Source organism: Meleagris gallopavo, chromosome 1, assembly GCF_000146605.3.
Source record: "Meleagris gallopavo isolate NT-WF06-2002-E0010 breed Aviagen turkey brand Nicholas breeding stock chromosome 1, Turkey_5.1, whole genome shotgun sequence".
Taxonomy (NCBI): Eukaryota; Metazoa; Chordata; class Aves; order Galliformes; family Phasianidae; genus Meleagris; species Meleagris gallopavo.
Window position 1 is genome coordinate 37,091,794 of NC_015011.2, and position 27,735 is coordinate 37,119,528.

Below are 27,735 nucleotides of genomic sequence, written 5' to 3' on the forward strand. Positions count from 1 at the left end.
CCCTGAGAGGCTGAGGCCCCTCCACCCTCAGAGATCCTCAACCCCACGAGCACCCTGCTTCGGGCTGGGTGTGGGTTGGAAGGTCTCCATTGGCCCTTTCCTACCTCTGACTCTGCCAGGATGTCCTGAGAGCACAGATGATCACAGATTACCACATTATTCCATATACGTGTCATCAGTACAGCTCTTGCTCCAGCCTAAGTAACAAAGCTAGTGAATAAGCCTTTTAGTTAGAGTCTGACTTGGAAGTACCTTCATGTTTTCCCTGGGCCAGGATTCTAAATAGGACTGCATTAAATGAGGGAAATGAAACGCGGCTTCAGTCTCTAACCAGATGTTAGGAGACAAAGTAAATAAATAGTATGGCAAAAGATGTATCATCAAATTATACAAGGAACTATCATGCTAAGAAGAGTGAGCATGAAATCAATATCCTGGTCATGTCTGGGAAATGCTCCCTTCAGCTGTGACAATGACATTAAGCAGTAAGTTGACAGTAAATCTGGAATTGTTCACAGGCCCCAGAACAGGATTACCTTTTGGCTTCCACCTCATATTAATTTCCAAAGCACTGCAGATATACCCATCAGTACTTCATGCCAAACTTTCAAGCAATTGCCTCTCATGCAACTTATTTTGGTATAATATAAAAATGTTGTTTTCTCTCTCAGAACTAAGCTTTTCTCCCAAGGCCATTTTGAACTGAATAACTAAAGGAAGCACTTTTTAATGGAGTTTCTGATCCAACAGCAAAAAAACTGAATATTTATTAAAAGCAAGGCCTTGGAAGTCTCATATGAAAAAAATGGAGGCTCTTTTCCTACTTAATGAAAAGATAGTAATATTGAGGGAAAAAATCCTGAAATAAACAAAGAAATATCAACAACAGTTTTCTAGTGTATCCGTTCAAGAAAAAAAGTGAGCTCCTACTGTAGTATAAACCAACGTTACTCTGCTGAACTACACCAGTATGGCTTACACAGAGTTTACAAGATGGGTGATATATTTGACTATTGACATCTGTCTGCCAGGATTTGCAAAGCAGTTTTAACAAGTTAGGCATTGAAATATTGTTATGCTATGCCATTTGGCACACAGCTCTTCTCCTTTGAAAATGGGAGCTGTGAGCCATGGAGAATTTCAGCAACAAGGAGCCAAAGCATCACTTAGTTCTTCTTTTGGAATAAAGAAAGTCTCACTTGATACCAATTTTATTCATCGCTTGTAGGATAAAGACAATCAGTGACACTTATTAACTCCAATGCTGTGATGCAGCCAGATGCATAATTTCACTCCTCAGTTGTTCTGCACAAACATTTTAGTGTTAAAGAAACCAGAATTCTCCTCAGTATATACCTGATCCAGGGATAAAAATACAAGTGCCGCAAATCAGAAAATAATGCTGCATTCAGAACATAAGAAAATTAAACATGCAAATCGAAGTGACCCTTCCTGCAAATTCACTGGGGTGGCATCCCCTTTAGCATGACCCTGAGACTAACTTTAAAATGCTCATCAGCAGGATCAAATCACTCACCTTTACCTCAGCAGGATGCATTCAGTGAGACTATGGCTGGATCTAAACTCTACTTTAGAAACAGCAGGCTTGAAGATAGTGATTAAAGTTACAAACCAAGGTTTTTTCCTACTTTCTTATGGATTCTAATACTCTCGTAGTCTTCAACACCAGATGCCCTTACTTTGTCTGATGAAGATCTGCAGTATCCCATCCGACCAACGATGCATTACAGTGTCATAGTTTTAATGTTCAGTCCCGCTGTGCCCCCTGAGAGACTTGGAACTCTACATTTAGCACATCCACAAGGAGGGAAGAATCGCTGTTACTGATCAAACACACTGTCTCACAACAACTCGCTTTTTTCTTTCTTTCTTTCTTTTCCAGACACATTTCACCTGGTATGTAAAATAAATAATCTGAAAAGCCCTAAATGCCCGCTCTGTTACGGCAGAAGTTTAATTAGACCTAAAACTAAACTAAAAGTGTCAGCAATATCTTCTCTGAAGTGCATTTAGGTATACTCCATTTAATAATAACATGACATGAAGTAAGTAATGAAATTATTACCATAGGAGTGAAAATTGTTTTAAAAGAAAGACTATTATTCATACTGAATACCACATGTTTAAATGACTGGCATTGTATGAATAATTATAGTAGTTATCACTCTCTGTTGAATAGCAAATGTATTCAGATTACAAGCTCTATTATATTATAGCAAAAAGAAAAAACCAACAGATTTAACAAATGTTACTGCCTAGCTGGGGTTGTCATTTGCCAAATTCTACTTCCATTATTAGTAGACAACTTGTTTTGAAGTTGCTGAAAATCTGGCTAAGAAAACTGTTATTGATAGACACATTTTATTGATAGCAAGACAAATAGATACACACACAGTGAGAATTCAGAGAGTATGTTTTTAAATACATTTGGGTTTTCTTCCTCTTACTCTATCTGCCTCAGTTACTATAGTAAAAAGAGAAAAGCGAAAAGTTTCTTCTAGTTCCCATTGCTGTATGACATGCAAATTTTGTATGTAAGAGAGATGGACATAAAACTGCATCTCAAAGCTCTGTTTTCTATCACAGATAAGCCGGAGGCATCAGAGTTGTCTATCAGTTCTAGCAAACCAGTTCACAACCACTTGTTTGTCCTGGGAAGAACAGGATAGACAGCAGAGATACTCCACACATGCATTTTTTTGATACTTTTCATGTCTCTTTCCTCACCACATTTCACCATCAGAAATGAGGTGAAGGGCAACCTCATGAGGTTGTCCTACAAAGCCCTTGGACCGCACAATCCGGAAAGTTGGTTTCAAAGCAGTGAACCCCTGTGCAATGCAGGTACAGCTCTGGACTGAGCTGAGAACTCAGAACATCTAGTCATGTAGTTAATAGGGTGGGTCTGGGGTTTCCAGATGGGGAGATCTTTTTTCCTCTCTTTTTTGATTGAATTAGTCGCTGCTTCAGTCATTCAAACAATTTTTTTAACCTCAAATATTCAAGATACGTATTTTCATTAAGTCAGCATTTCTTTCTCCCTTCAGCAACAGTGCTCTGAAAGGAAATAATTCTCTCACATTTTGAGTGCCAGAAAGACAGCGTTACATCTCTCAGCTGCAAACCCTCCAGTAGCATCAGGAACGCAGCACTCCTGGTAAAACATCTGCTGGAGACAGTTAACCTTGACAGTCCTGCAAGCAGAAATATTAATAACAAAATCAGCCTGAGCTGTGGCTATGTGTCTGCCGGCATTCCTGTCCAAAGGGCCTTCACCTCAGACTCTTTCCATCTTCATTACAACATCAAAGAGCTTGCTGAACTGAGTTAACTCGTATTTCAATTTGTGCAGTGGTGGTTAGGAAACAGCATGAAGCGTGGTGCTTACAGAGCCTGCAAAATATTTTCTATTAATACCAGAACAACGTTTTAAGACAATTAAGGATCGATTGGTGGGTGAGTATTCCTTTGCACAACACGTCCTTTGTGTCATAGTTACTCAAGTCCCATACAGCTGCAGGGAACTCAGGCAGCAGCAGTAACATTCATCAGGCATAAGGCAGCCAGCAAGTTCTACAAATCATTTTCAGTCACAGAAAAATTATTTTTACATGTATATATTTTCTTTTTTTTCTCCAAATAGTAATCGGTGGCTAATCTTGGAAAGAAGTTTTGTTCAAAATTTCTGACCAGCTTCTCACTTCTTAACTTGGTGAGCAATCACCATTTAATAGATACAGCATTTCTCCTGCTTTGAGTAATGTAACTCTTAAAAACAGGAGTGGGACTTATTAGGTTCAGCCGAACTAAGTAAACACTGGGTGCTGTGCCAAAGGTTTTGTATTATGTGCAGAGAGAGAGCATGTCTCTCGTGCACTGGAAAAGCAAAGACCCCCCCCCACTACATGGTAGGTCTACCATCCTATACAAGAGGAGAAAAATTCCTCAAGTCCACAAGCTGACATCACACCAGGCAGCTGGGACTTTACAGAAGGATCCAACTCTACTGTCACTAGATACTTAATGACAAGTGCTCATACAACAGCTCAGCAGCACCTGGACAACATTTGCACGCACATCTTACTGGCAGTTTTGAGTAGGCACTCTAAATCATAGAATCATAGAATCATAGAATAGCTGGGTTGAAAAGGACAACAATGATCACCTAGTTTCAACTCCCTGCTATGTGCAGGGTTACCAGCCACCAGACCAGGCTGCCCAGAGCCACATCCAGCCTGGCCTTGAATGCCTGCAGGAATGGGGCATCCACAGCCTCCTTGGGCAACCTGTTCCAGTGCGTCACCACCATCTGTGTGAAAAACTTCCTCCTAATATCTAACCTAAACCTCCCCTGTCTCAGTTTAAAACCATTCCCCCTTGTCCTATCACTATCCATCCTTGTAAACAGCCATTCCCCCTCCTGTTTATATGCTTCCTTCAAGTACTGGAAGGTCACAATGAGGTGTCCCCGGACCCTTCTCTTCTCCAAGCTTAACAAACCCAGTTCCCTCAACCTTTCTTCATAGAAGAGGTGCTCCAGCCTCTGATCAAGCAACTGATTTCCCTTGAAGGAAAAAAATTGAGGACTTTTTTTAAAGAGTTTTTATTTTTCTTTTTTTTCCAGCGGCGCATCTAAATATGCTGGTTTTTAATTCCTCTAAGAGCAGTGCCCCTCTCTTGCCCACGTGCAGTCAGACTGCTGCTGGCATGGAGAAGTTAAGCACTGTGATTTCTTACACTGAAACTTCTTTTGTTTGTTTTAATAACATGCAAAATTCATCTAAATTAATAATATTTATATTTCATCTACAAAAAAAAATCCATTCAATTTCTGCTGATAATTGGGCCATCTCTGTTACAATTCACTTATTAACTACACAGAACAAAGCTCATCTTAGTAAGTTATGCACATTAATAACAGCCTATTAGCCATGCCGCCTTCTTATGAATCAATTAAGTCTAATGCTCAAACTTTAAAATGAGCAGAAGAGACATATTTCTGCATAATGAACTTTGTTAAAAAGCCAATAAATGTTCATAAAGACCCACTGTCTTTACTTACACAGGCTTTTACTGAAAGATATTCAAATTTACTATCAAATCTCATCTACTGTGTTTTTTTGTTTATTTTATTTATATATACTTGAGCCTGAGATTTAGTTCACTCATCAAGACCACCAAGCCTTTTTTTTATTATTATTATTTATTTTCTTAACTCTTTGCATGCATATAAATTCTGCTGGGGTTCAATTTGCCCTCTCAGGGGACAATGATTTCTCTAGAATTAGTGAATGTTCACCAGAAAACTACTGGCAGAGCACACATGGCCCTGACAACCAGCTGCACAGTTCAGACTGAAAGCAGTAAGGTTTGCTTTGGGTGTCTGATGTCCATGTGCTTTGCCACTATTTACCATTTAGTACTCTATCCAGCAGAGTACTAAATTTAGAGTTCTAGGTGCTAAACACTCCCATTTCTATCTCAGACAGCCTTGAATGCCCAGCCATGGCTAGTCACTTGAGCAATGAAAATAATGGACTTCTCAGTTTGGAGAACACATTGAAATACTAAAAGTTAATATGGATGAGTCCATAATATATGTTTTTTCTGTTTTTGTAGGGAAAACTTACTATCTTTTGTTAAAAATTAAAATATATGTTTCACCATTCTTTCTAACCTACAATGAGATTTCTACTGAAAATGCTGACAAAAGTAAAGTATTTCAGAACTTTTCAAATGTTGTCTCTTTCCATTATCTCCTTTTCCATACATGCACCACTTAAAAGAGAATATTTTCTGTTTCTTTTAAGCTGCAGTTTGGACAAATTTATTACTGACCGAATTTTAATTTTTGGTCAGAAGTAACGACTGCTGAGAATTCCCACTACTTTTCACAAATCTGAATGGACTTCCCTGTATGAAACATACGTACTACACAAAAAATATACAGCTCTGACTCAGAAATGTTTGAGAGCACATTCAATAGGCAATTATCTGCATAAGCACAAATATGAAAAGGCAGCAGAACATTAGAGGCACACCAAAGCTAGAAGAAGAAACTGTTGAATGAATAAAAATATATCCAAGATAAAATCTAGTTGAATTCAAGGTTTTGGAGGGCATTCCAGAATTTTTATTATTATTATTACTTTCAAGTCTTTGTAAACCTATTTTCAGATCTTCTTTTAAGGAAAAAATGTTGCTACGACTTCCCATAAGAAAGGGATAGATCCCTTAAAAACAATCAAATATTTCTGGCACAAGCATGCACTATAAATTTTCCCTGCATTTCTTCAGACACGTGACTGGACTATCAATAGATCGTTTCTAAACTAATGCAAATTTACATGAAGTGTACCTATAGAGATATAAATTGGCCAGCATCTTCTGTTACGTAGGAAGGGCTTGTAAATCCTGATTTGAGTCACAGAAATCCTAAGTGATGACTCTGGATTTGATGTGGTCAAGACAATATGAGCTGGCACCTTCTTGATCACCTTCCAAAATCCACTTGCAAACAACTAAAGCTTGCTTCAAGACTCCAACTGGAGATAGTAAAGCAGAAATTTAAGATTACAAATTAAGGCTGTACAGCAAAAATGTTCCAAGTCCCCAGTCTGCTGTTGTTGGCGGACTTGTCCTACCTATCATCTGAATTGCACCCATCCCATTACTGATATGCAGCAATTGCAATATGAAGTGAAAATAGTGTCAGTCTACCACATTGCCTTACTGCACAATCCCTTTCACTCTCAGCACTTCTGTCCCAGGGAACTAGTTTTGTTATTTGATTCTTTTAGAAGCTAGAAACAATAATACAGAGTAAGAAAGTAATAATGCCCACATACACACAAAAAATAATAATTTAAAAAAATCTAGAGTACACCAACCTTAGCCTATAATCTGAGGCAACTCTCTTGTTCTACAAGTGCATGATCACAATCAATGGGTAAATACACATCACTAAAATTTATGTGACTATAAAATATACCACCTCCTAAATATTAACAATTTCTACTGCTTTCAAAAATTATAAAGTAACTCCGCAATTAAGAACAGAACATAAGATAAGCGCAAATGGTAATAAAGCATGGATGATGTCATTCAAGGCAATACAATGCAACACACCCTAAAAGTATCCACCAGCTACTTTTATTTCTTACAACCTTTCTACATAAGCTACAATTCAAATATGAATCAAGTGATACCCAGCAGCCACATACTGCACGGCTGGGTTGGATTCCCTCTGTCAATACCTGTTGCCTCAAAATGTAAACCAAGTTGTTTTAATGTTTATGACATTTGCAGTGACATTCAGTCAAATAATCAATCTCACTCTGATGCACCACAAGACAGTTTCTTCGGAAATGAGTGAAGTCATTCATTTCAGTCAGGCAAATGGAGTCAGATTCCAGGTGCAAACAAAATATACTACGAAACAAAATAGAAGTGGTCAGGCACCCTTAAGAACAGAACATTATTTATGGCAATATTAGGGGAGAGTTTGTGGTGTTTGACGAAGTCTATATTTGTTGTCTAGCCTCTTTGCCAGCACTAAACACCATACGGTAGTAAACTCTCCATTCATACCAGTGCATTTGTCAGTCATCCTGACCCAAAATTCAGCCTAGATGGATACAAATCCCAGTGATGCTCACAGCAATGTTCAGAGGATAGCTCAGCATGCAACGATGAAACCAAGATCATTACATCATCACTACATTACCTTTTGTCTAACTTCTGAATCTCTTTCTCTAAAACACACACTGTGAAAACACATCCTGCTCAACGTTTAAAGTTACAAGAATTCAATCCCAATAGTTTTTACTACTATCAAAGATTAAAATAGCAAAATCAGAATTTCAGTTAGTGAATTTGCACAGCTTCATAACGTTTAAATAAAATAACAAAAAAAATCACTGACCAATCTAAATAGATCTACCACAGTGCTGCACAGGTAAATAGTGCTTCCCATTGGAACAGCGCTGAGCAGGTGCCTGCTTACTGCAGCCCAGTGTGAGGTTTCCTGCTGAAGCCTTTGTTTTACCTCTCCTGTGAGCAGAGACTATTTGCATACCTTTTAAAATAAAAGCGTGCCTGGGTTATGGCTGGCCTCTGTTTTGATTGACTGTTGTCGTCTGTTGAAAAACAGCTTCTGAAGTTGATGATGCTCTGAAGCATCTTACCCTGGCAAGAAAGACTGAGGCTGCACCTGCATGGACCTCCGCAGCTTCATCCAGGCAGCTCTCTGCTTCAGTGTTGCTCTCCTTGCCTTACGTGGCAGAGAACAAAAAGAGCTCACCCTTCGACCCTCCTGCACATGACCCCCGACAAAAACACAAAGCCACTGTTTTCAGGGAGAATTTCTGAGTTTAGAGTGCAAGACATACGAGGAACAGCTGAGGTCCTCAGTTTGCTCAGCACAGAGCAGAGGAGCTGCGGGGAGGCCTGATGGCGGCCTGCAGCTCCTCACAGGGAGCAGAAGGGCAGCACTGGGCTCTGCTCTGTGTAACAGCAACAGGGCCCGAGGGAACGGCATGGAGCTGGGTCAGGGGAGGGGCAGCTGGGAGTTGGGGAAAGGGTCTGCCCCAGAGGGCGGTGGGCATGGGATGGGCTGCCCAGGGTACTGGTCATGGTCCCAAGCTACAGAATTCAAGGTGCATCTGGACAACACCCTCAGAAGTAGTGTTTGACTTTGTGTGGTGCTGTGTGGAGCCTGGAGTTAGACTCAGTGATACTTGTGAGCCTTTCAACTCAGAATATTCATGGAATTTGTGATTCCATGACTGGTCACAGTACAGCCAAGTGCAGCCCTCCTTGCCGTGCAGCCAGCTGAGCCTCTGCTCCCTTGCTTGGAAGGGCAGAATTTGGGGAGGGGGAGAACAGAAATCAGTAATGTAGAAATTGCAGCTTTAGAAGTCTATCCCTGCAGAGCTCATGAAGCCACAGCCCATCCAAAGAGCAATGCAGTGTTGTGCGCCTGTGGCAAAGCGGGAATGCAGCACACAGATAAAGAATGATAAAAACGACCACTTGGTGGTTATGGGATATCATAAATTGTAAGAATGTATGCTAGCAGCTGTCACAGTTCTTCCCCATTAACACTAATAAATGTGTTAGAATGAAATTGAGATGATTTTACTAATTTCCTAAAAATAAATATGAATATGAACACATTCAAGCTCTCTAAAACTATACTTAGATAAGATTGTAAAGTCAACTTCAAATTGCACTGGGAACCTATCTCTGTCTACTCCATTATCAGGGAAACCTAGAGCTGATATCAAGACTCCAGCTGCACAGTCCAAAATGTGCACAAGTTCTGAGCTTACACAGAACTTAGAGCTGAAAGAGATCAAGGCAAAGAACAGGAACAATAAAGTACGAAACAAGTGCAGGCAGTGAGTGGCTCCAAAGCAAGCCTTTGAGTAGTTGAATCACTTCAATCTGATTTTTTTCAAATATTTTAATTTCTAGAGTAGTACCACATACTGAACTTCAGATATACCAAGCATTCAGATGCAGAACACAAGGTGTAAAAAAGAGATTTCCTAGAATATCTAATTAAAGTCTAAACATCCTAATATTGCAAGTGGTCCACACAGAAACTGCACCAACTTGGTTAAACTATTTTGGAAATTGACTTATTTAGATTAGAGCAAACTTCTGGCATGTTCTGTAAAGTGTGGGAAAATTGGCTTGGAAGCCAAACTAAGCTAAACAAGTACATGACACACTCTTAACCTGAGTGAGCCATGGTTGTACAAGCCTGCTATACTAATTTAGGTAAATCAGCTCTAGCAAGCAATTTAGTTGTAACAGTGCCAATTCTGTATGTAATGCACAAAGACAACAATTTACTCTTTTTTCACTTTTCCTCTGCCTATTTCTCAATTGTACAACTTATTTGCAATCAAGGAGATTCCAATGAAATGCAGTGATCAAAAATGCCTGTTTTGGTCATACACAGCAGGATTGCATTGATAATATTTAAAAGGGGATTTATGCTGTCTGGATATATGTATCTATCTTGCCTATTTCTCATCATTTGGGCCTGTATCTCTTACTACAAAGAAGACAAAGAACTTAAAATTCCTACTAATTTTAGGTGTTCTGAATTGCACCCAGTTGCAGCATTACATACCACAACACCTGGGAACTCTTCAAGCAGAAACTATGTAGAGGTAATTGAAATAAAATGGATCAGTATGTAGGATTCTTTTAAAAAAGCAGAGGCAGTCCTTCCTGCTGTTTTAAGTTTGCAAGTGTAGTTGTGTTTGCAAATGAAGAATTGTTTGTTATACTTAACAGCACAAAATTCTAAGTCTATTTTTACATTACCTACTAGCTTAGGGGGGGGAAAAAATTCAGACTCCAATGTTGAATTTTGTTTGCAGGATCAGATATTTAAGGCCACAAGATACACCACCCTACAAATGGAAAGACCTGCACTTATGGAATGGAGCTTTGCTGATGAATCTTTCTACAGAGAAACAACAGGCTACTTCAATATATTAAGTCCTCAAGTAATAAGGAAAATGAATGGAGAGGGGGAAAAAAAAACACAAAACAGATTAATTAGGAAAAAAATGGGAAATAGCCAAAAGAAAAATAATTTGTTCCAAACAAATTTATGAAATAAGGATGATGTAACATACACATAGTTGAATAAAAGAACGTGAAGAAAAATCTAAGTTTAATGCAGAACTGTAATTGTCTCCGATTATGCCATACCTACGAAAGGTTATCCTTTCCACACAATTATCAGTAAGGCCTTCCAAGCAAATCTTTTATGAAAGGTGTCACAAAATCATCATTCACAGATACTGATTTTCATATGTTGGGTGGGTCTGTTTCTTCCTGTTTGTTCCAAAGTATTTCCAATTTTCATTAAATGGTCTTATTACAGTCACAGACAAAGCAGTTTTTCAGTACTGTCTGACACTTCAATTTACATCATCTATAATTCATGAAAAAAGATACTGCAAATCTTAAGGCTTCATTTTCAACTTTTACTGCTCTTCCTTTTCCAAGCCTTCATCTTAATTGAATGGATACAGAATAAGTCTCCTAGACCCAGTAATGAAAATGTATCCTATAGATCAGACAATCCAGCATTTTATGTTGTTGCAAGTCATTCAGTCATTGTTGTCTCTCTTTCTTAATATCAAACTAATATTAGCTAATGGCATTAACAGTGTTACCTTTGAAGACAGAAAACTGATGACAGTCAAGGACAATTATGCCACTTCTTTTATGGTATTAATAAATAGCAGGAAAAGTACTTGGCAAAACTCTCCTTGAAAATAAGACTCCTACAGCCAAGCAAAAGATTTCCATGTATGTATTACATACATATAGGACTTGTTTAACTAGTATCAGATACAGAGAGGCGCATTACATCAGCAAAGAAGCAGATCACCCATTCTTCACTGATATGAGCATAAAGGTACACTGCAAATAATAATAAAAACTATCACAAAAAAATTGTATTTTCATAATATAAATTTACCATGAAGAAAAAAAAATTAAAACAACAGAACTCCTACAGAGCTTCCAATAGCTTTTAAGGCAGTAAAAGTCAGAAATTTGTATAAGCTCAAGTTCTAACTTCAGGGGTCATCACATTTCTGTACTCAGGCAAAGACTGAGAGAAAACGTAGCCTTTTTCATTCTACAGAGAAAAGTATCAAAACAAACAAGCCAAAAAAAAGAGGTTATTTGCAAAAAAGTCTATTCTAGACTTTATCTTTGGCCAAAGAAGAGCATGAGACAAGATCAAGGGGGAGGAAGGGCTTTGGAAACAACATTTATTAAGCTTCTAATTCATTCCTAATTTTCCTTATTAAATGAAAAGGGATTCCTGTGCTGAAAAATGCAGGAAAAAAAATTATATCTTCTTTTAAAAGTTCTGCCCCATCATTTATGGCTGTCTTTACTTTTTCTCTGCAGAGCACATTGTTAGCCATTCTTGGCACTGTATTTGGGGATTTTCTCCCAACAGAATAAAAACCACTGCTAGCTTATACCATTTAAATGCGTTGTTTTCAGAAGAGTACTCCATAATGATCTACACGATGCATGTCTTTCCTAGAGTTCAAAAGCTTCAGAAATGCTCTTTGTTTAAAGAATTAAAAGAATTACTTGGTATTTAAGATTCTCTAAAACCTTGCTAGTATTTTTTCTTCCTGCTGCAGGACCAGTGTCCAACAGCCAGAAAAAGGATTGGAGATGGAAAAAAAGGCCTTGACTTGAGTAGGTCAATTCATAATGATATAGTCTGTCATAAGATAATTTCATTCAAGACTATTTTATTTTTAGCCCATTAACTTCTACGAAGGAAAAAAAAATCTTTATGCTACTTACTGAATTTCAGATATTAAAAATTTATCTTATTAGCCTCTTCTGTCTCTTTAGCATGACCTATTTTTCATTTTCCTGTGAACTGGAAAAAATAGCACTCAGTTTTCTTGAAAAATCACCACGTTACAATGTCCATAACATTAGTAAATAAATATATCCTTACCAACTCAAAGATGAAGTGCTTTGTCTAATGCACTTGTATCTCAGTGCCATACACTACCTATTTTCACGTATTTGATATCTCCTATCTAAGAAGCTACAAATATTATAGAATAAGCATCAGTTTGGACAGAGTGTGTATACAAGTAGCATCAAGAGCAAATCCACATTCAGGACCACAATCCGGAACGCAGAGGTATACTGAATTGTGTCATTCAGATAAAGCCTCAGACAGATTCATGGTAAACTGAAAGATTTTAAATATTTCTTTCAGAAGTTCAAGAGCCAAATGTATGATTACACCTAAGACGACTGCACAGCTCTGTACAAATGGGCACTTAGGCTTCTCCCTGCCTGCCTCCCTACCAATACTTAATTTTAATCAGCCAAAGAATTCCCACGGACTGTGATAAATGCAAATATTTTCACCCTACAAAACTGTTAGCATGTATTTTTTTTCTTCCCTAGGCTGCAGAATAAAACAAATCTGGAAGCAACTATAACCAACACAACCTATATTTCAAGGCAACACTAGTCTCTAGTTTTCTAAGCCTAAGACTTTGTGGCTTAAAAATATAAATTAAAAAATCCCTCCACTCCCTTTTTCAGGTCTTTTTCTTTTTTCCTCTCATCCGGCCTTTTAAATTAATTGATATTTCAAATGTATCATTCTTCTTCAGCAGCTCCTGATTAGATATTACCTTTGTGATTCTGTCTCCTCAAAGACTTAGTGTAATTTTTTTCAGATTGGTTTCCTACTTCCAGGTATTTATAGGAACACTCAAACCCTCAGGCATACTTATCAATTAGACAGTGCACAGTTTGTGCAGGATTCATTGCATGTTCTAGGAAATCCTTTCCTGATTCAGAGATTGCCAGGCTAACGAGAAAAGTCCAGAGTCATTCTTTTAAACACAAATATTCTCAAATGGAAAGAACACTGCAGTGAACTCCAATCTTTATTTTAAAACAACAACAAAAAGAAGTATTTAGCTGGATAGCACTCAATATTTCATTTTGTTTCATTCTGTGATATCTATTTAACATACAGCGAGGGAGGACCTTTTCAACCTCTAGTGCCAAATTCAGCTCATTAGCACTCCAACTCATAGCCTTTTTAAGGCCAAACTAGCAATCCATGCCAACGATTAGCCATTACCACTAGGAACACACACAACTATTTTTTCATGCTAAACTTCTGTAATGGAGGATTTAGTTTTTTAGAGTTACACAGTGAATGTAAAACACGATCGGTGCTGTACTCCTGGTTCACCCTAGCACATTCAGAACCCTGCACAAAATTAGCACAGTACACATGCTTTCTCCTCTGTGTAAGTGGCAGACATATAGAGCTATAACTTTACGTGTTTTTGGTTGCTGATTTACTGCTCAGAAGTATACATTCAATTCTACAAATTGAATAAACTCAAATATTTTATTATTCTACATGAGGAACCATGCTGAAATCCAGCCTTATTTTATGTGGCTATTACCAGCACTGCAGAGAACTTTTCAAACTTCAAAAGCCTCAGAAGTTGTTCCAAAAACGTAGCTCTTCACTATCAGGACTACAGGCAGCAATCATTTCAGATGGAAAATATCCTGCAATTAACTGAATGAAGAAATTGCTTGCCATTCCACTGTCAGAGCAAGACTAAACACTTGTAAGCTGCCATATTCTGGGCTGAGTTCAGCCAGCACTGTCATGTGCTTCAAACACATCCTCAAGTCTTGGCCAAATAGAGTTAGAAGTCATTTCCGACATAGAAGCATAGCAGCTAAATTATTAATGAATTTCCTGTAATAATTCAGTATGGCTTCCAAGACTTGTAAAAGTACTGTAAATGTCTCTGCTGAGGTGGGAAGAAAATATCAAACCAACAACACTGCCCTTCAGAACTCTTCAGCAATTCTTGTGGCAACTTGCTTTGGCTTCCACTACTTACATAACAATTGATTTATCAAGTTAGAACAAACTTGAGAAGTGGGTGAGGAGGGCTTTAAACTACAGCTGCTTGGGGAAGGGAACCTCAGGCTATCCAGTTCCTACTATTTTGATGCCAGTGCCGGCAATAGATGCCCAGAGAAGGATCACAGGTCAGGGGGAGAATATCCAAAGGAGCATGAAGGAACTCCACTCTCTCCAGGCAGTAAGGCAGCTTCATTAGGAGCCCACCTTAAATGCTGCTGTGCATGCACATATAGCCAGAGTAATAAACGAGAAGAGTCGAAGACATGTGCATGCCTTCAGGGATATGATATTATGGGGATCACAGAGACATGATAGGATGGTTCCTGTGATTGTTGGAGATGACTCTTGTGACTCCTACGGAGTGTCGCAATGGGGATATAGGCTTTTTAAGAAGGACAAGCAAGGGACACGAGGAGGGGATGTCACTCAACATATTAGTGATCAGCTGAAGTGCTGTGAGTTAAAAATGGCCAGGGACATACAGAGCAATGCGAAAAGCTTCTGAAGGCACATCTGCAATAAAAGGAAGAGAAAACGTGGGCTCCCACCAGAAGGAAATAAGAGACCTGTCTACTTGGGATGTGGAGAAGGCTGAGGTACTCCACATTTTTGTTACAGTCGTCACCAGCAAGCGCTCTAGTCATACTGCCCAAGTCACAGAAGGCAAAAACTGGAACTGGGAGTATGAAGAACCTCTCACTGTAGAACAGGATCAGGTCTGAGACCATTTAAGGAACCTGAAGAAACACAACAACATGAAATCAATGAAAATATGGAATAGTTTTTCTAATATACTGCAGATCGAACTGATAGCACAGCCAACTGTATAGATTGGCCAATATTTCTCATTTTAAGACTCTCTACTCTGATGCACCTGAATTTAACTGCACAGGCTTTGCGAATATTACACAAGTGGTGAGAAGACTGAAAATAACATTTTTTTCAAGTGTACTAAAATCTGGAAATCTTTATTTCAGAAATTCTAACAGGAAGTTTCAGAAGGGAAAACTGTCAGTCTGCCTAACTGAGCCAATCCCTGCCTTAATTTGATCTGCTTGCTTTCATACACAAATCGACCTTCATAAATGCGTCTGAAGTTCCTTCCTACGCAGACCCTGCCTCAGTCAGCTCACAAAGTGAAACAGTCCTTACTTACTCAATTCAAAGTTTCCTTTTTTTCCAGATTGTTGAGATATGGGATATACACCCTATTTGAATACGTACTTCCAACTGTTCTCCAAACAAAATTATCTATATATTTCAGGGATTTCCTTTCATACCCTTTAATGCCTATATCCAAAGGACACAATCCCAGTTTATTCCCAGCACAGATCCATACTGTAAAGTGAATGAGACAAAGGTATCAAAAAACAAACAAATATAGATCATAAGATGATTATATATACTTAAACCTTTGGGCACAGAAAACAACTGTCCTCTTTCCCTTCTACAAAATATAACTAAATGTATAATGTCTTAAAAAAAACCAACCTATTAAATGAATAATAAAATAGGCTATATTACTTAAAATGAAAAATCATAATATGTGTTTATCAGCATCATCTGAAGAAAACAACTGCCAAATCTGAGGTTTTCTTAATATTTCCCTTTTATCAATAGCTGTAGAAAGGAAAGCTAGATCCCTGGGAGAGATGATTTTCTTAAAATGTCTTATCATATTATGAATATGCATAATTTTGCAGTATAAAAATGAGTAGGGTTCTAGTGCAAAACTATATAACTTACTAGAAGAACTTGACCTTTCTATAGGTTTTTGAGCCATTTTGTCTAACTCTATAAATTCTCTTAAACGTTGAAGGATAATGGAAACAAACCTGTGGAAAGAATGGTCTTATTTACATTTTGTAGATACTGTCCATAAATATGGACACCACAAAATATTGGTTTGCTTTGGAATATATATTTTTTTTTAAATGACATCATGCATGTCATATTGCAGAAGTGACTGTATGAAATACTAAAATCATTTCCATCTTGATTTATTATTTACTGAACAAAAAACACAGCTCTCAAGTGCAGATGTATTTGCCTATATCAGCAAAACCCACTCCTGGTAAAAAAAAGTCTCTGTTCTTTTCTCCTTTTCTTGAGGTCTGCGGTGGAGTTGCACTACCTGACGATGCAACAAATGGAAACGCGAGGGCTTTCCTGTCCTCTGTTATTGAGACTTCTAAGGTAAAAGCAAATTTACCTTTTAAAAATTAAAAAACTTACCTGTCTCACATCTAAGAACTCTGCAGCAGCTGGCCATTCATAATGAAGTTGGACCAAGGGATAGAGGTCTTGAAAAGAACTGAAGCTGTATAGGACTGTAAAAATAAGGTGCAGTATAGACAAAGAAATCCTTCCAAACTAAAAAGCTGTAATGTGAGCTCAGAATCTCCTGACAGCAACAAATCTGCACTCAAGACTTCATAATATGACAGGGTAAGGAAAAACTGTAAATGGAGCTGAGTCACCTCACCAGCTGAGGTACACATTCACAGAAAGCAAAACTTCCTTGGTTTCAGAGCTCACAGAACTGCTTCAAAAATTTTTCCCATTCTTTAGTAAGAAAAAAAAATTGCAAAGAAAGGAGCACTAGTTCTATCATCAAATATAATGAGAATATGATTAACAGAATACTATGTCAGTATAGAAATACATATGTATACCCACTAAGATCAGTCTACCATATTTTAATAAAGCAAGATACTCAGACAATCCCACAAAACTACTTGAACTAACAGTTAGAATCTCTATTAAACAAGTGAAAGAATTAAGTCACGAGACTGGGATGCAGCCTTCTTCATTAAAGTCTTTAAGGACAAACAGATGGCAAAAAAGCCAAGTAAATAAATAAACAAAAGGGTAGAGAAAAGAAAAATCTTCTTGTCTACCATAATTACTGGTTAGGAATACTCAGATGCACATTAAAAAAATGTGTGTGTGTGTAATATTTTCAGATGGATGCAAAGCTCCGTGGTGCAGCCAACACGTTGGAGGAATGCCATCCACAGGGATCCTGACAGGCTTGACAGATGGGCCCATGAGATCCTCGGAATGTTCAGTAAGGCCAAGTGCAAGTTCCTGGACATGGGTCAGGGCAAACCCAAGCCCAAATACAGGCTGGACTGAGAATGGATCGAGAGCAGCCCCAAGGAGAATAACTTGGGGGTTCTGGCTGATGAAAAACTCGACGTGAGCCAACAGTGTGTACTTGCAGTGCAGAAGGCCAGCTCCATCTGGGCTGCATCAAAAGAGGAGTGGCCAGCAGGGCAAGGGAAGTGACTGTTCCTTTCTGCTCTGCCCTCGTGAGGCCACACCCGCACTACTTCGTCCAGGTCTGGAGGCCCCAACAAAGGAAGGATGCAGAGCTGTTGATGCAGGTCCAGAGGAGGCCACAAACCTCATCAGAGGACTGGAGCATCTCTCCTATGAAGAGCTTCTGAGGAAATTGGGGCTGTTAAGTGCAGAGGAGGGAAGGCCAGAGAGAGCCTAAAGGAAAGCTGGGGAGGGACTCTTTTTGTAGAGACAAGGGGGAATGGTTTTAAACTAAAAAAGAACGGGATTAGATAAAATATCAGGAAGAAAATTCTTCACTTCAGGACTGGTGAGACATTGGAACAGACTGCCCAGAAAAGCTGTGTGTGCCCCCTCCCTGAAGGCATTCAGGACCAAGTTGGATGGGGCCCCGAGGAACCTGATCAGTGGCTGGCATCTCTGCCTTCAGCAGGGAAGCTGGAACTAGAGAGTCCTTAAGGTCCCTTCCATTCTGTGATTCCTTGATTCTACAACTTGCATTCGTATTTATAGAGAGATATACAGATACACAGATACATAAATATATGGATAAAAACACCACCTGAAGTCTGAAAGCATAACAACCACAAACATTCTCCCCTGCGTTAGATTCACACTTCACAGCTGGTCTTGCAAAGTACACGGCTGTTGCACTGACATGGTACTTGTCCGAGCAGTAGAATTTCAACGAAAAATTTATAGCATAAGCTTTTATAGCACACAGCATTTTCCTTTAGTCCCCACTATTGCCAAGACCTTCCCACAATATCACAAGGCTTGGGTTTCTGGAGAAAGGATTTTGCTCACATTAAGATTACAAACCGTGACAATTACCTCATTACTTTTAAAAAGCTTTGCCAGTAAACAAAATAAGATTTTGCAACGTTTGTTGATTTTAATTACTAATACACATCTCCTGATCCGTGTCTTCAGGGAGTACACAAAGAACAGCAGCAAAAGGTGGGAGTTGAATAGTTTTCCTCGCTCTGTTTTAGAAACTTAGCTATTGATACTTTTTAACTAAAGCAGACATTTTTCCAAAGAAAACTGCCTCCATCTTGTGAGTCTGTCAGAACCCGAGAACAAGACAGGTTCCTCTGATGAAATACAAACCTAATTTGAACTAAATCTGCACTTCTCTAAAGACTACTGGGTGCGTTTCTACCACTGAAATTCTATCACTTTAAATTCTTGAGAATTCAAAATCATCGAAATGAAAAACCAGCAAAATTTCAGTACGTGATGCATGCCATCAATCTTTCAAAGAAAAGCTAGCATAGATATTACTGAAGGTAGCAATGAAAGTAAAGAGGCATGTATATCTATCATTGTACTTCAAGCTGAAGTAGAATGGTTAATTTTATTACAAATGGAAAAGTCCTTGTTTGGAAAGTATCAGAAGAGTCAGTTAGTGGCTCAGAGGCAGTGCAAGGTATTGAGTGGGGGACAAAGAAAGAGGACATGAATAACTAAGAAATCAGCTCTGAGAGCCTTTGAAGACATTTGGGGAGACACTTGTACCTTTCTCAGAAGCTGGATTAAGGTGAAAACCTGCATCATGACCATAATTGCTGCAATAGCCCTTTACAAAATGGAATAAACCCTGTCATTAAAGCAGTAATTCTGAAAGCTCCCTCTGCACTTTAAGGAAGAGGCAACTGCAATGAAAAGCATCAATCTGTTAGATATACCTGCAGTTTAAAGACAACGGACAACTTCCATCCTTAACTTAATGAAAATCACTCATTAGAGAAATAGATACAGAACTGGAGAAGACTGTATTTTATGTTAGAAGATCTCATAGACTATATCGTGAAAAACTAAAATAATGAAATTACATTCCTTGTTTCAATCTGTAATAATTCATTTTCCACTAAGATGTAATTTCTCCCTCATATCAAATATTCTCCGCTTTTTAAATTCCCCACTTCGTTTGTCCTGCTACCGAGGCATCAATTTAAAGCACACAATGACTAACCAAGGAGACCCTGCAGCTGCAATGCATCAAACCAATTTTGTTGACCATTCATGGGTCAGTGAAACATCAGCTTCATCTGCCTTTTTTTTTGGAACAAATGACAAGCATTACCATTTATTTCTTCAACCTTACAGGTTCAATACCACATAGGTAAGCAGGAAAGTAACTCCCGCCAGCTGTCAGAAGTTTCAACCTAGCCTAGAATAGAGTCAGTAATGATACTTACTGGCCAAGGGATGGACATATCCAAAGTTTTTAAATAATTCTGTTTAACATCAATTATCAAGAGATAATGAACAGGTAATGAGTTACATAGCTGCTCAGATCTTCAGTACTTGGGCTGAACTGCAGTCCTGCTTGAATTCTACTCAGTGAAAAGCCTCTGATGTCATTTACTGTATACACTTAAACTATGAAAACATGAAACTCAGAAATATTGCTGGTGAAAGGACTTCATTTCCTACTGTAAGGGAAGTTTGAAATATGAGAATTTAACTCTGTACGTGGTCCAAACTCAGCTCCTACTCCAACAAAACATTTCAGCACAAGCATAAGTTTAAGCACACAAGAAATCAAATATGCACCTAATTTATTTAAGTAATTTCCCAGACTAATGCAAGAATGTTTAAGATGAAATCCATATGTGCTTGAAGATCAATTATGTCCTAAAATTCAAATGGAAAACTAAAGGTAGATACTAGACCTAGAATTTAAAATTAAAAAGAAATGAAGATCTTTTCCAGACCATAACTGGATTAAGTTTAAAATACTGCAAAGTTTTGGTCAGAAAAAAAGAAGGAAAAAGAAAAAAAAGCAGATATTAAAAATAAACTAACTAAACCAAACTAACATTTTCTCCTCTTAACCATCATAATTCTGTACAAATTAAAATAATTATTCATCATAATTGGTTTCAGAATTATGATTCATATGAGCATAGGTGCCAATGACCAAAATAAAACACACCGCTCACTTGAAAATGACTATAAATTTTTGAATGCCTGTTTACCAATAAGGATGTCTTCTGTGGCACTGTCTAAAAAAAAAAAGAAATTTTATAGCCAGGTGTTTGCATATTTTAAAACATCCTTTATATTATCCCACAGGAGTTTCTACTACTACTTTGAAGTATAACCTGTGGTTGCACAGGCTGTTAAATACCAATAGACACGATTACCCTTTATCTCACAGTAGATAGAGTATAAAAGTCTTTTGTGAACATTTATGTACTGAGAAATTAAGCAAGCCAACCAAAACACAACTGGAGACGTTACTCTTGCTCCCACTTAGGAGCACCACCAGCAGCAGGATGCCAGCTGTGACAGCTGACCACTCTAACCCTGCACATAGATGGGCACCGCCAGTGTCCCCCAGGCAAAATCATTAGGATTGCAGCTCACAGTCCTTATTTTTGCATCCACGTGTATGCAGCGTTTCACAGCACCGTTCTGGAGCCCTCTGCGTCATCATACTAAACTCTGTGTTCTCCAAAATGATTCACTGAGAGAGAATTTTCTCAGTCATTCAAACTGCATCTCTGTTATGATTTCTGTTGCTTTAAATTCCCCTATCATTACAGTCGCCCTCTGCTTTTACCAAACAGAGCATTTTAGTCTGGTGGTAGTCATTCCTCAAGAATTTTTTCTCTTCGGATAAGGATTAAATATTTAAGAAGAAGATTACTGCTATGCAGCTGGTACTCAACCCATTATCAAAACCAGCAACAAGCTCCAAGAGGTGTTCTGCCTTCTTTAGAGAATAGGCACACTTAAAAATACAGGTTTGTATGCTGCAATGTAAAAATTTAAGAAACTATACTTATCTCAGAAATAAATGATACTGTGTTTTATATCCAGTACATACTTCTGAACCAAGACAACTGTTCTCTATTTACATTTTTTTCTGGAGCGTATCAAAGACATGATACCCCAGATTCACCTAGAAATACTAAGGATCTACATGTCTGTAAATAAGAAAATACTGAATTATTACACCCTTGCAATAATTAACCTAGTAGTATAAAGATCAAAAACACAGCAACATCTCAAAATTCTCAGACAACTTAAAGGCAAGGGAAAAAAATACAGTTATAATATGTAATTGGATAATTTGGTTTTTAAGTTTCATGTCACCACTTCAGTCAAAAAATCTGTAAAGCAAATCACAAGAAATTGTATGATTAAATGGCATTCTATTTTTAACACTTCTGATTAACAGATGGGAGTTTTTCCTTCAAAAATGCTGTAGTCATTATAAAGTGCTAACAATGATGTTAATGAAACACATTTGTAGGACTAAAAAGAATGTGAAATCACGTTTTTTTTTCCCTCTACAGCTACATCCAAGTGTTTTTTTGACAAGCTTATCACTCAGTTACAGCAATACGTACATGAGCATGTCACGATAGGGCAGTGAACATACCAGACCAGCACTCCAACTTACTGTCTCTTTTATCACATTGATAATGCTAACTTTACATCAGTATGTCTGTACACATTTCTGCAATTGTATATTGAGTTCACCAGTTCAAATTGGTTTTGATGCAAGAAACATCCTCGTTCCAGCCCTTGCACCAGGAGAAGGGCGTTTGGGAAGTAACAGTAGACATAAAAATGTATTGCTATAGAAATATCCTTTGTAGAATTATAAGCAACAGCTTGATATTCCATTTTTTATCCTCTCTGTATTTTTACTGGCCTACCTACTTTACTCATGATAAAAAGTACACTGCAGAAACCCCCACAAGCTCCTACATGGGATCAGTAAGCTTATGTAAGTCATAAGCTGCCAGCAGAAAGGTCTGAAGAAGACGTCAGTAATGAGAACGAAAAGGGAACATCCCACCCCATCAGGTGCCAAACACAGAGAGCACAAACCCTTTTTCTCTTGTGCTGGTTGAAGGAAACATGCTTCCCCAAGATGAGGCAAGTCCAAAGCGAAGGAAGATCAGTAGCCTCTGCAAAAATGAACAGCACCAAAGCAGCTCTTCCACCAGAGATGATACAGAATGTTAAGAAAATATACAGAGATGCCTCACCTGTGCTCTGATGCTTCTGCCCTGATTACCTGAAAGGTAATAACTTCATGAAGAGAGAACAGACACCTTCTAGCAATGATTGCTGAGGGAGAAAAGGCCAAGTAAGTTCTAGACAAAGTTCCTTTAAAAATCTTCACATTCTGATAATGAGGGACACTAACCAAGGATGTGACTGAGTTTTGATTTTTTTTCATTACAATTCAAAATGAGTTCAAAAAAAGCCAAGCAAAAACGTTGTCTTCTTCAGAAGGTATTGGTATCAGGCACCTTTTGAATAAGAACGACCATGAAGACACCATTTTTTTAAATTCACTTCTTGCTTATCCTGACAGCATCACTTGATGACACGATACTGTGAGATCTGACCAAACGGAAACACTGAAACCTACGCAGTATTCCCCAGAGCTGTGGGCTGCTCCTCCACCACCACATGAATGGTTATGAATGGGTCTGAAGACACGTTCTAATCCCAAAGTATATTGTTTCAGCACTTCACTGCTGGAAACAAAACGTGACAGAGAGCAGCAGGGCATTATGTCTGAATTGCACACAGGAACGGGATGCTGTCTGCCAGATTTCTCAGCCAAGAATAATTCTCAATACTGTTATTATCCTGGGCTGTGTATGGTAAGCTAATTTCCACTTCCAGTTATACCAAAGCAAATTCAGAGCAAGTTCATCAATCGAATTATTTTAAGTCAGAGGATAAATCTGGCTACGTGCATGGGTGCATACGGACCAGCATCCATTCCTGAGATGCTCAGGCAGATCAGCTCTGTGGCGCTCATGTCAGAGCCATGACAGAATGCTTTTCTGAGATTAATAAGTGACAGAGAGAAGGCTGTTTCCAATGGAAAAAGGAAGCCAAGAGCTGGCTTGTTTCCATGGAAACAGTAGCAGCAGCAGGCAGAACAGCTGTAGAGAAAAAGGCGGAAGTTAGGGAGGCAGAAATCTTTCTGATTTTACCTCACCGCTATGTCAGTGCCACCAGATACCATCTAAATTTAATGCAGATCAAAGTGGCTTACCTCGAGCGGGTAACTTCTTAAGCAACTACTTGCAATTAAGACTCTTAACAGCCAGCATTCCAGAAATGAATTAATAAAAAGTACTTCTAATATGATTTAGTCAGCCCGTGCACCCATGCAGCCATGGAACGTGTGAATACCCAAAGCAGTGATGTATGACGGTGTTTGTCCCAGGCACAAAGGTGCTGTTGCTTTAAAAGCAGCCAATGTAAATGAACGGATTCTTTTCCCACTTAAGAATAAACACCACACTCTGATTAGCAAGATGGCAAGAGGAAAGCCCACTCTTTCAGTTTCTTTGTAATCTCTACTGTCTTCTTTGTACATTCCTATAACCATTTTCAGATAGAAGAAAAATCTTCGTAAGTCACAAATTTCTAAGACTTGCACTTAGAAATTAAATGCCAGTTCTATTTTTAATAAAGCAAGTAAGCCCTGCACTTCACTATTAATGTACACTCTGAGCTGGCCATATCCTCCCCACTCCATTCATGGTGTGTCTGTCAGACTAGCCCAGCAGCGCTGCTTCCACCAAAAATAAAAGCCATTTGCATCCTGAGCAGCCCACATAAACCACCCTGGTACCCAGCATATATCCACCTACCTGGAAAACAGTGCACAAGCCACCAAAGAAAGATGCAAGTTAATTTCGCTATGAACGCTCTCCCGTATGATTTCTGGGGCTCTAAGCCTTGAGGGGGCCCATTAACCCGGTTCTCTCCCTGCCTTGCCTCCCTCACTTCACCAACCCTTCGCACAGCCGACCTGAGTGCTGGAGGTCACCAGAAGTGCCACTGCAAGGAGCCTCCAAAGGCATCATTGGAGGTACAGCCGCACACAGGAGCTTCTCCTTTCCAGCAGCACACAGCCTGGCATCCCCGTCCCATCCCTGCTCTGTACATGGACAGACAGGCTGCTCCTGGGGACAGACAGACAGCTGTGAACACTGCGAGTTCCCATGCAGCTTATAGGTTCCTGTGCTAAGTGCAAGAATAATCCACAATCCTTAACAAAAATCAATGATGAACATTTATTATTTCTTTAAACAGCATCATATTTCAACTATTATTCAAAAATAAAAGGCCTTAAAAGCTTAATTAATTTGAAATATGGTATCTGAGACTGGCGCTGACATTCCAGGTCCCGCCGGGCATCTGCAGACACTCTGTCAAACTCAGTGCTAATTACATCTCTCGTACTTCCTTACAAACTATTTGGACGTCTCTCTGCATGTTACTAAAGCATAAAGAGTCCGTTGTACTCATGAGCCAACGGCCATCGAGAACTCCAAAATACCCCACCATTGTTAACCAGTCACATGCAGAGCACACAGTGCAATAAGAGTTAGGTATGGAACTGCATCACACAGGAGGATTTGGCTGCCCAATGCGTCTCGTGCTGGGGCAGCCCTTATGCTGGGACCTCTCCATCCAGACAGCAGAGCTCCGCCAAAGAGCAATCTGTGAGAGGCAGCTCCAGGGAGCCCAGAGCAAGCAGTGCCACTGCACCCTTCCTTACAATTCAGAGAAGAGAAATCCGAAATGGTGAACTGCAAACAAACGATATTCAGATGCAATTCCTGAACTTGAGATACAAAGAAAAGTGTTGCAGGTTTCAAAGCAGTCACATGCATACGATATGCATTACATTTTGTATTTACAAAAAGTATGGTTAGCAGATGCCACTATCAAACTGCATATATTAAAGTTGATTTTTTTCAAGTCCCTAATGCACTACACCTCTTTGTCAACAGATGAGTTCCACTGTTTATATAACATCGCTGGATGGTCTTGCTAGAATAATCTGTGTGTGCACTATCCCCCAATAGGTTACCATGGCAACTTATATTTGAATTTCTATAAATTTCTATTTTTAGAGATCACAGTTTAGGATAAAGAAAAACAGAAATATTAAGTGCCACCCCATTAATTAACCAACATCCAGTTTTTCTCAACATCACGGTCCTCCAAACAGTGCGGAAGTTCAATCAGGCAGCACTGCTATGGGTTACCACCGTTATTAAGAAAGTTTACCAGCAAGCTGTCTCACCACCATCCCAGCAGCACAAGTCAGGAGCTCGCACTGCAAGGCACAATTGACGCTCACGGAGCTTTTCTTGCACTCAGTAAGGATCTCACCCAAATACTTTTAGAGTTAGTCATCATTTCAGCTGATACACAACAACGCTGTGTTTGCCAGAATACTCAGAAAACAAAGTGTCTATCTCAGGTGCGGGGAAATACTGAACTGACAATGGCACTTCAGCTGCCAGCTGGGTGTACCACCACCAAACTGCCACACATTGGGGTGTGGGTGCAGGCGTATGCTGGCCCCGAAGCACAGAGGTGCCCCATGCTACCAAGTTGCCAGCAGCAATCCGAGCAGCCTGCCTGAGGGGGGGGGGAGGGGGGGGAAATCACTGCACAGAGCAGCAGCGCTCAACAGAACCAGAACTCGGAGCTGCAGCTCTGGCACTGCCTCGCTCTGCCTGCCAGTGGCTGAAATCAGAACATATTACTTTAAACCCCTTGCTAACTTTAAGAAGGTAAATATCTTCTCTAATAAATGATCATTTCCAGCGCTTCACAAAGTTCAGTGAAATGCTCCGCGCCGTAAAAGCTGCAGATCTGCTGCTGTCAGCAGCTTCTCCAGCAGCGGTGGGACCACCACACTGCTGTTAGGTCAGGTACCAACAGCTGAACTCTGCTGAATTCGGGCAGCCAAGGTGTGAGCTGCGTGTGTCCTTAATGAGCAACAATACAAACACTACCAATGTGTATTCCGAACGCAGTCTGCTCTAGAGACAATTGGGGTATCAGCTGGAGCTCAGAACCCCTGACACCTCACTCTCTGTCACGCTGCAGTGACCCCAGTGGCACTGTTGGGGGACAGTACTGATCACTGACGCAGGATGAGGTCTGGGTTCTTCACAGGGACACCCAGTGAAAGCACTGTTAAATGCTTCCTGCAGCTTTAAATCCAAGCCCATTTCAACCACGAGCTCTTTCTCGTGCTGCAGGCAGGACTCGCTGCTGGGTGCTGTTCCCACTGAGTTCAGCCTTGAGCTGAGTTCAAGGCATCACTGCATACTTCTCCCAAAGGTGTTACAACCATTTGCTTGTTCCATGGGTTAGAAAGCAAAACCCATCACCACCAACAGCAGAAACTACAAGACAGGGCTGAAACTCGCACCGTGCTCCAGCACAGAAGAAAGAGCCAAAATCTAAAATGCCATCTGTCAAGAACTCGCTGAGGACCAGTGTTCCCTCACAGCCCTCAGCTGCAGAGCCACGAGAGCCACCCTGACAGGCAGAGGGCAGGTGGGTGCCCTGTATGGGTCCCGCAAAGCTCATCGGAGCAGGAGCACCGAGCAGGAGCTGCCAGCAGAGCCCTCCTGGAAGGGCTGTGGGCAGTCACCACCTCACACAACCCAACACTTCCCTGAAAGCCAGAGCACATTGTGCATATATACAGCCCTGCAGGCCCCCAGAAAGGGCACTGTAGAGCCCACTGACACACAGCGTGGTCCCCCAGTCAGTAGCACTCCCATGTCCCCACTGAGACCAGGATGGCAGGCACAGCTCAGCCCAGAGGGGCCGGTGTCAGACCTCACAGCGTCCCAACACGGCACCACTCCACAGCCCACCCCACACAGGCCGAGCTCCACCAAGACACCCCACACTGCCAGCACCCCGAGGCTCCCGGGACACCACCACCGCCATCACCCAGAGATGATGACGCATCTCCCGGGAGCGCCATCGGTGGGCGCTTACCCTGGCGGCCCGGGAAGAGTAAGGGTCCTCGAAGAGCGCCCAGACGCGGGGCTGCAGCCGCCTCCAGCGCCCACCCTTGCCCTCGGCGGCCGCCGCCCCGT

General features: G+C 40.0%; 1 protein-coding gene across 1 annotated transcript in view; it reads right to left on the reverse strand.

The window, feature by feature from the left end:
- Window positions 1-27,735, reverse strand: part of KCNC2 (potassium voltage-gated channel subfamily C member 2) — a 99,633-nt gene that overhangs the window by 66,810 nt on the left and 5,088 nt on the right. The window contains exon 2 of the mRNA XM_019611274.1: window positions 27,635-27,731. Coding sequence (XP_019466819.1) covers window positions 27,635-27,731 — 97 coding nt within the window. The remainder of the gene's footprint in view (window positions 1-27,634; window positions 27,732-27,735) is intronic.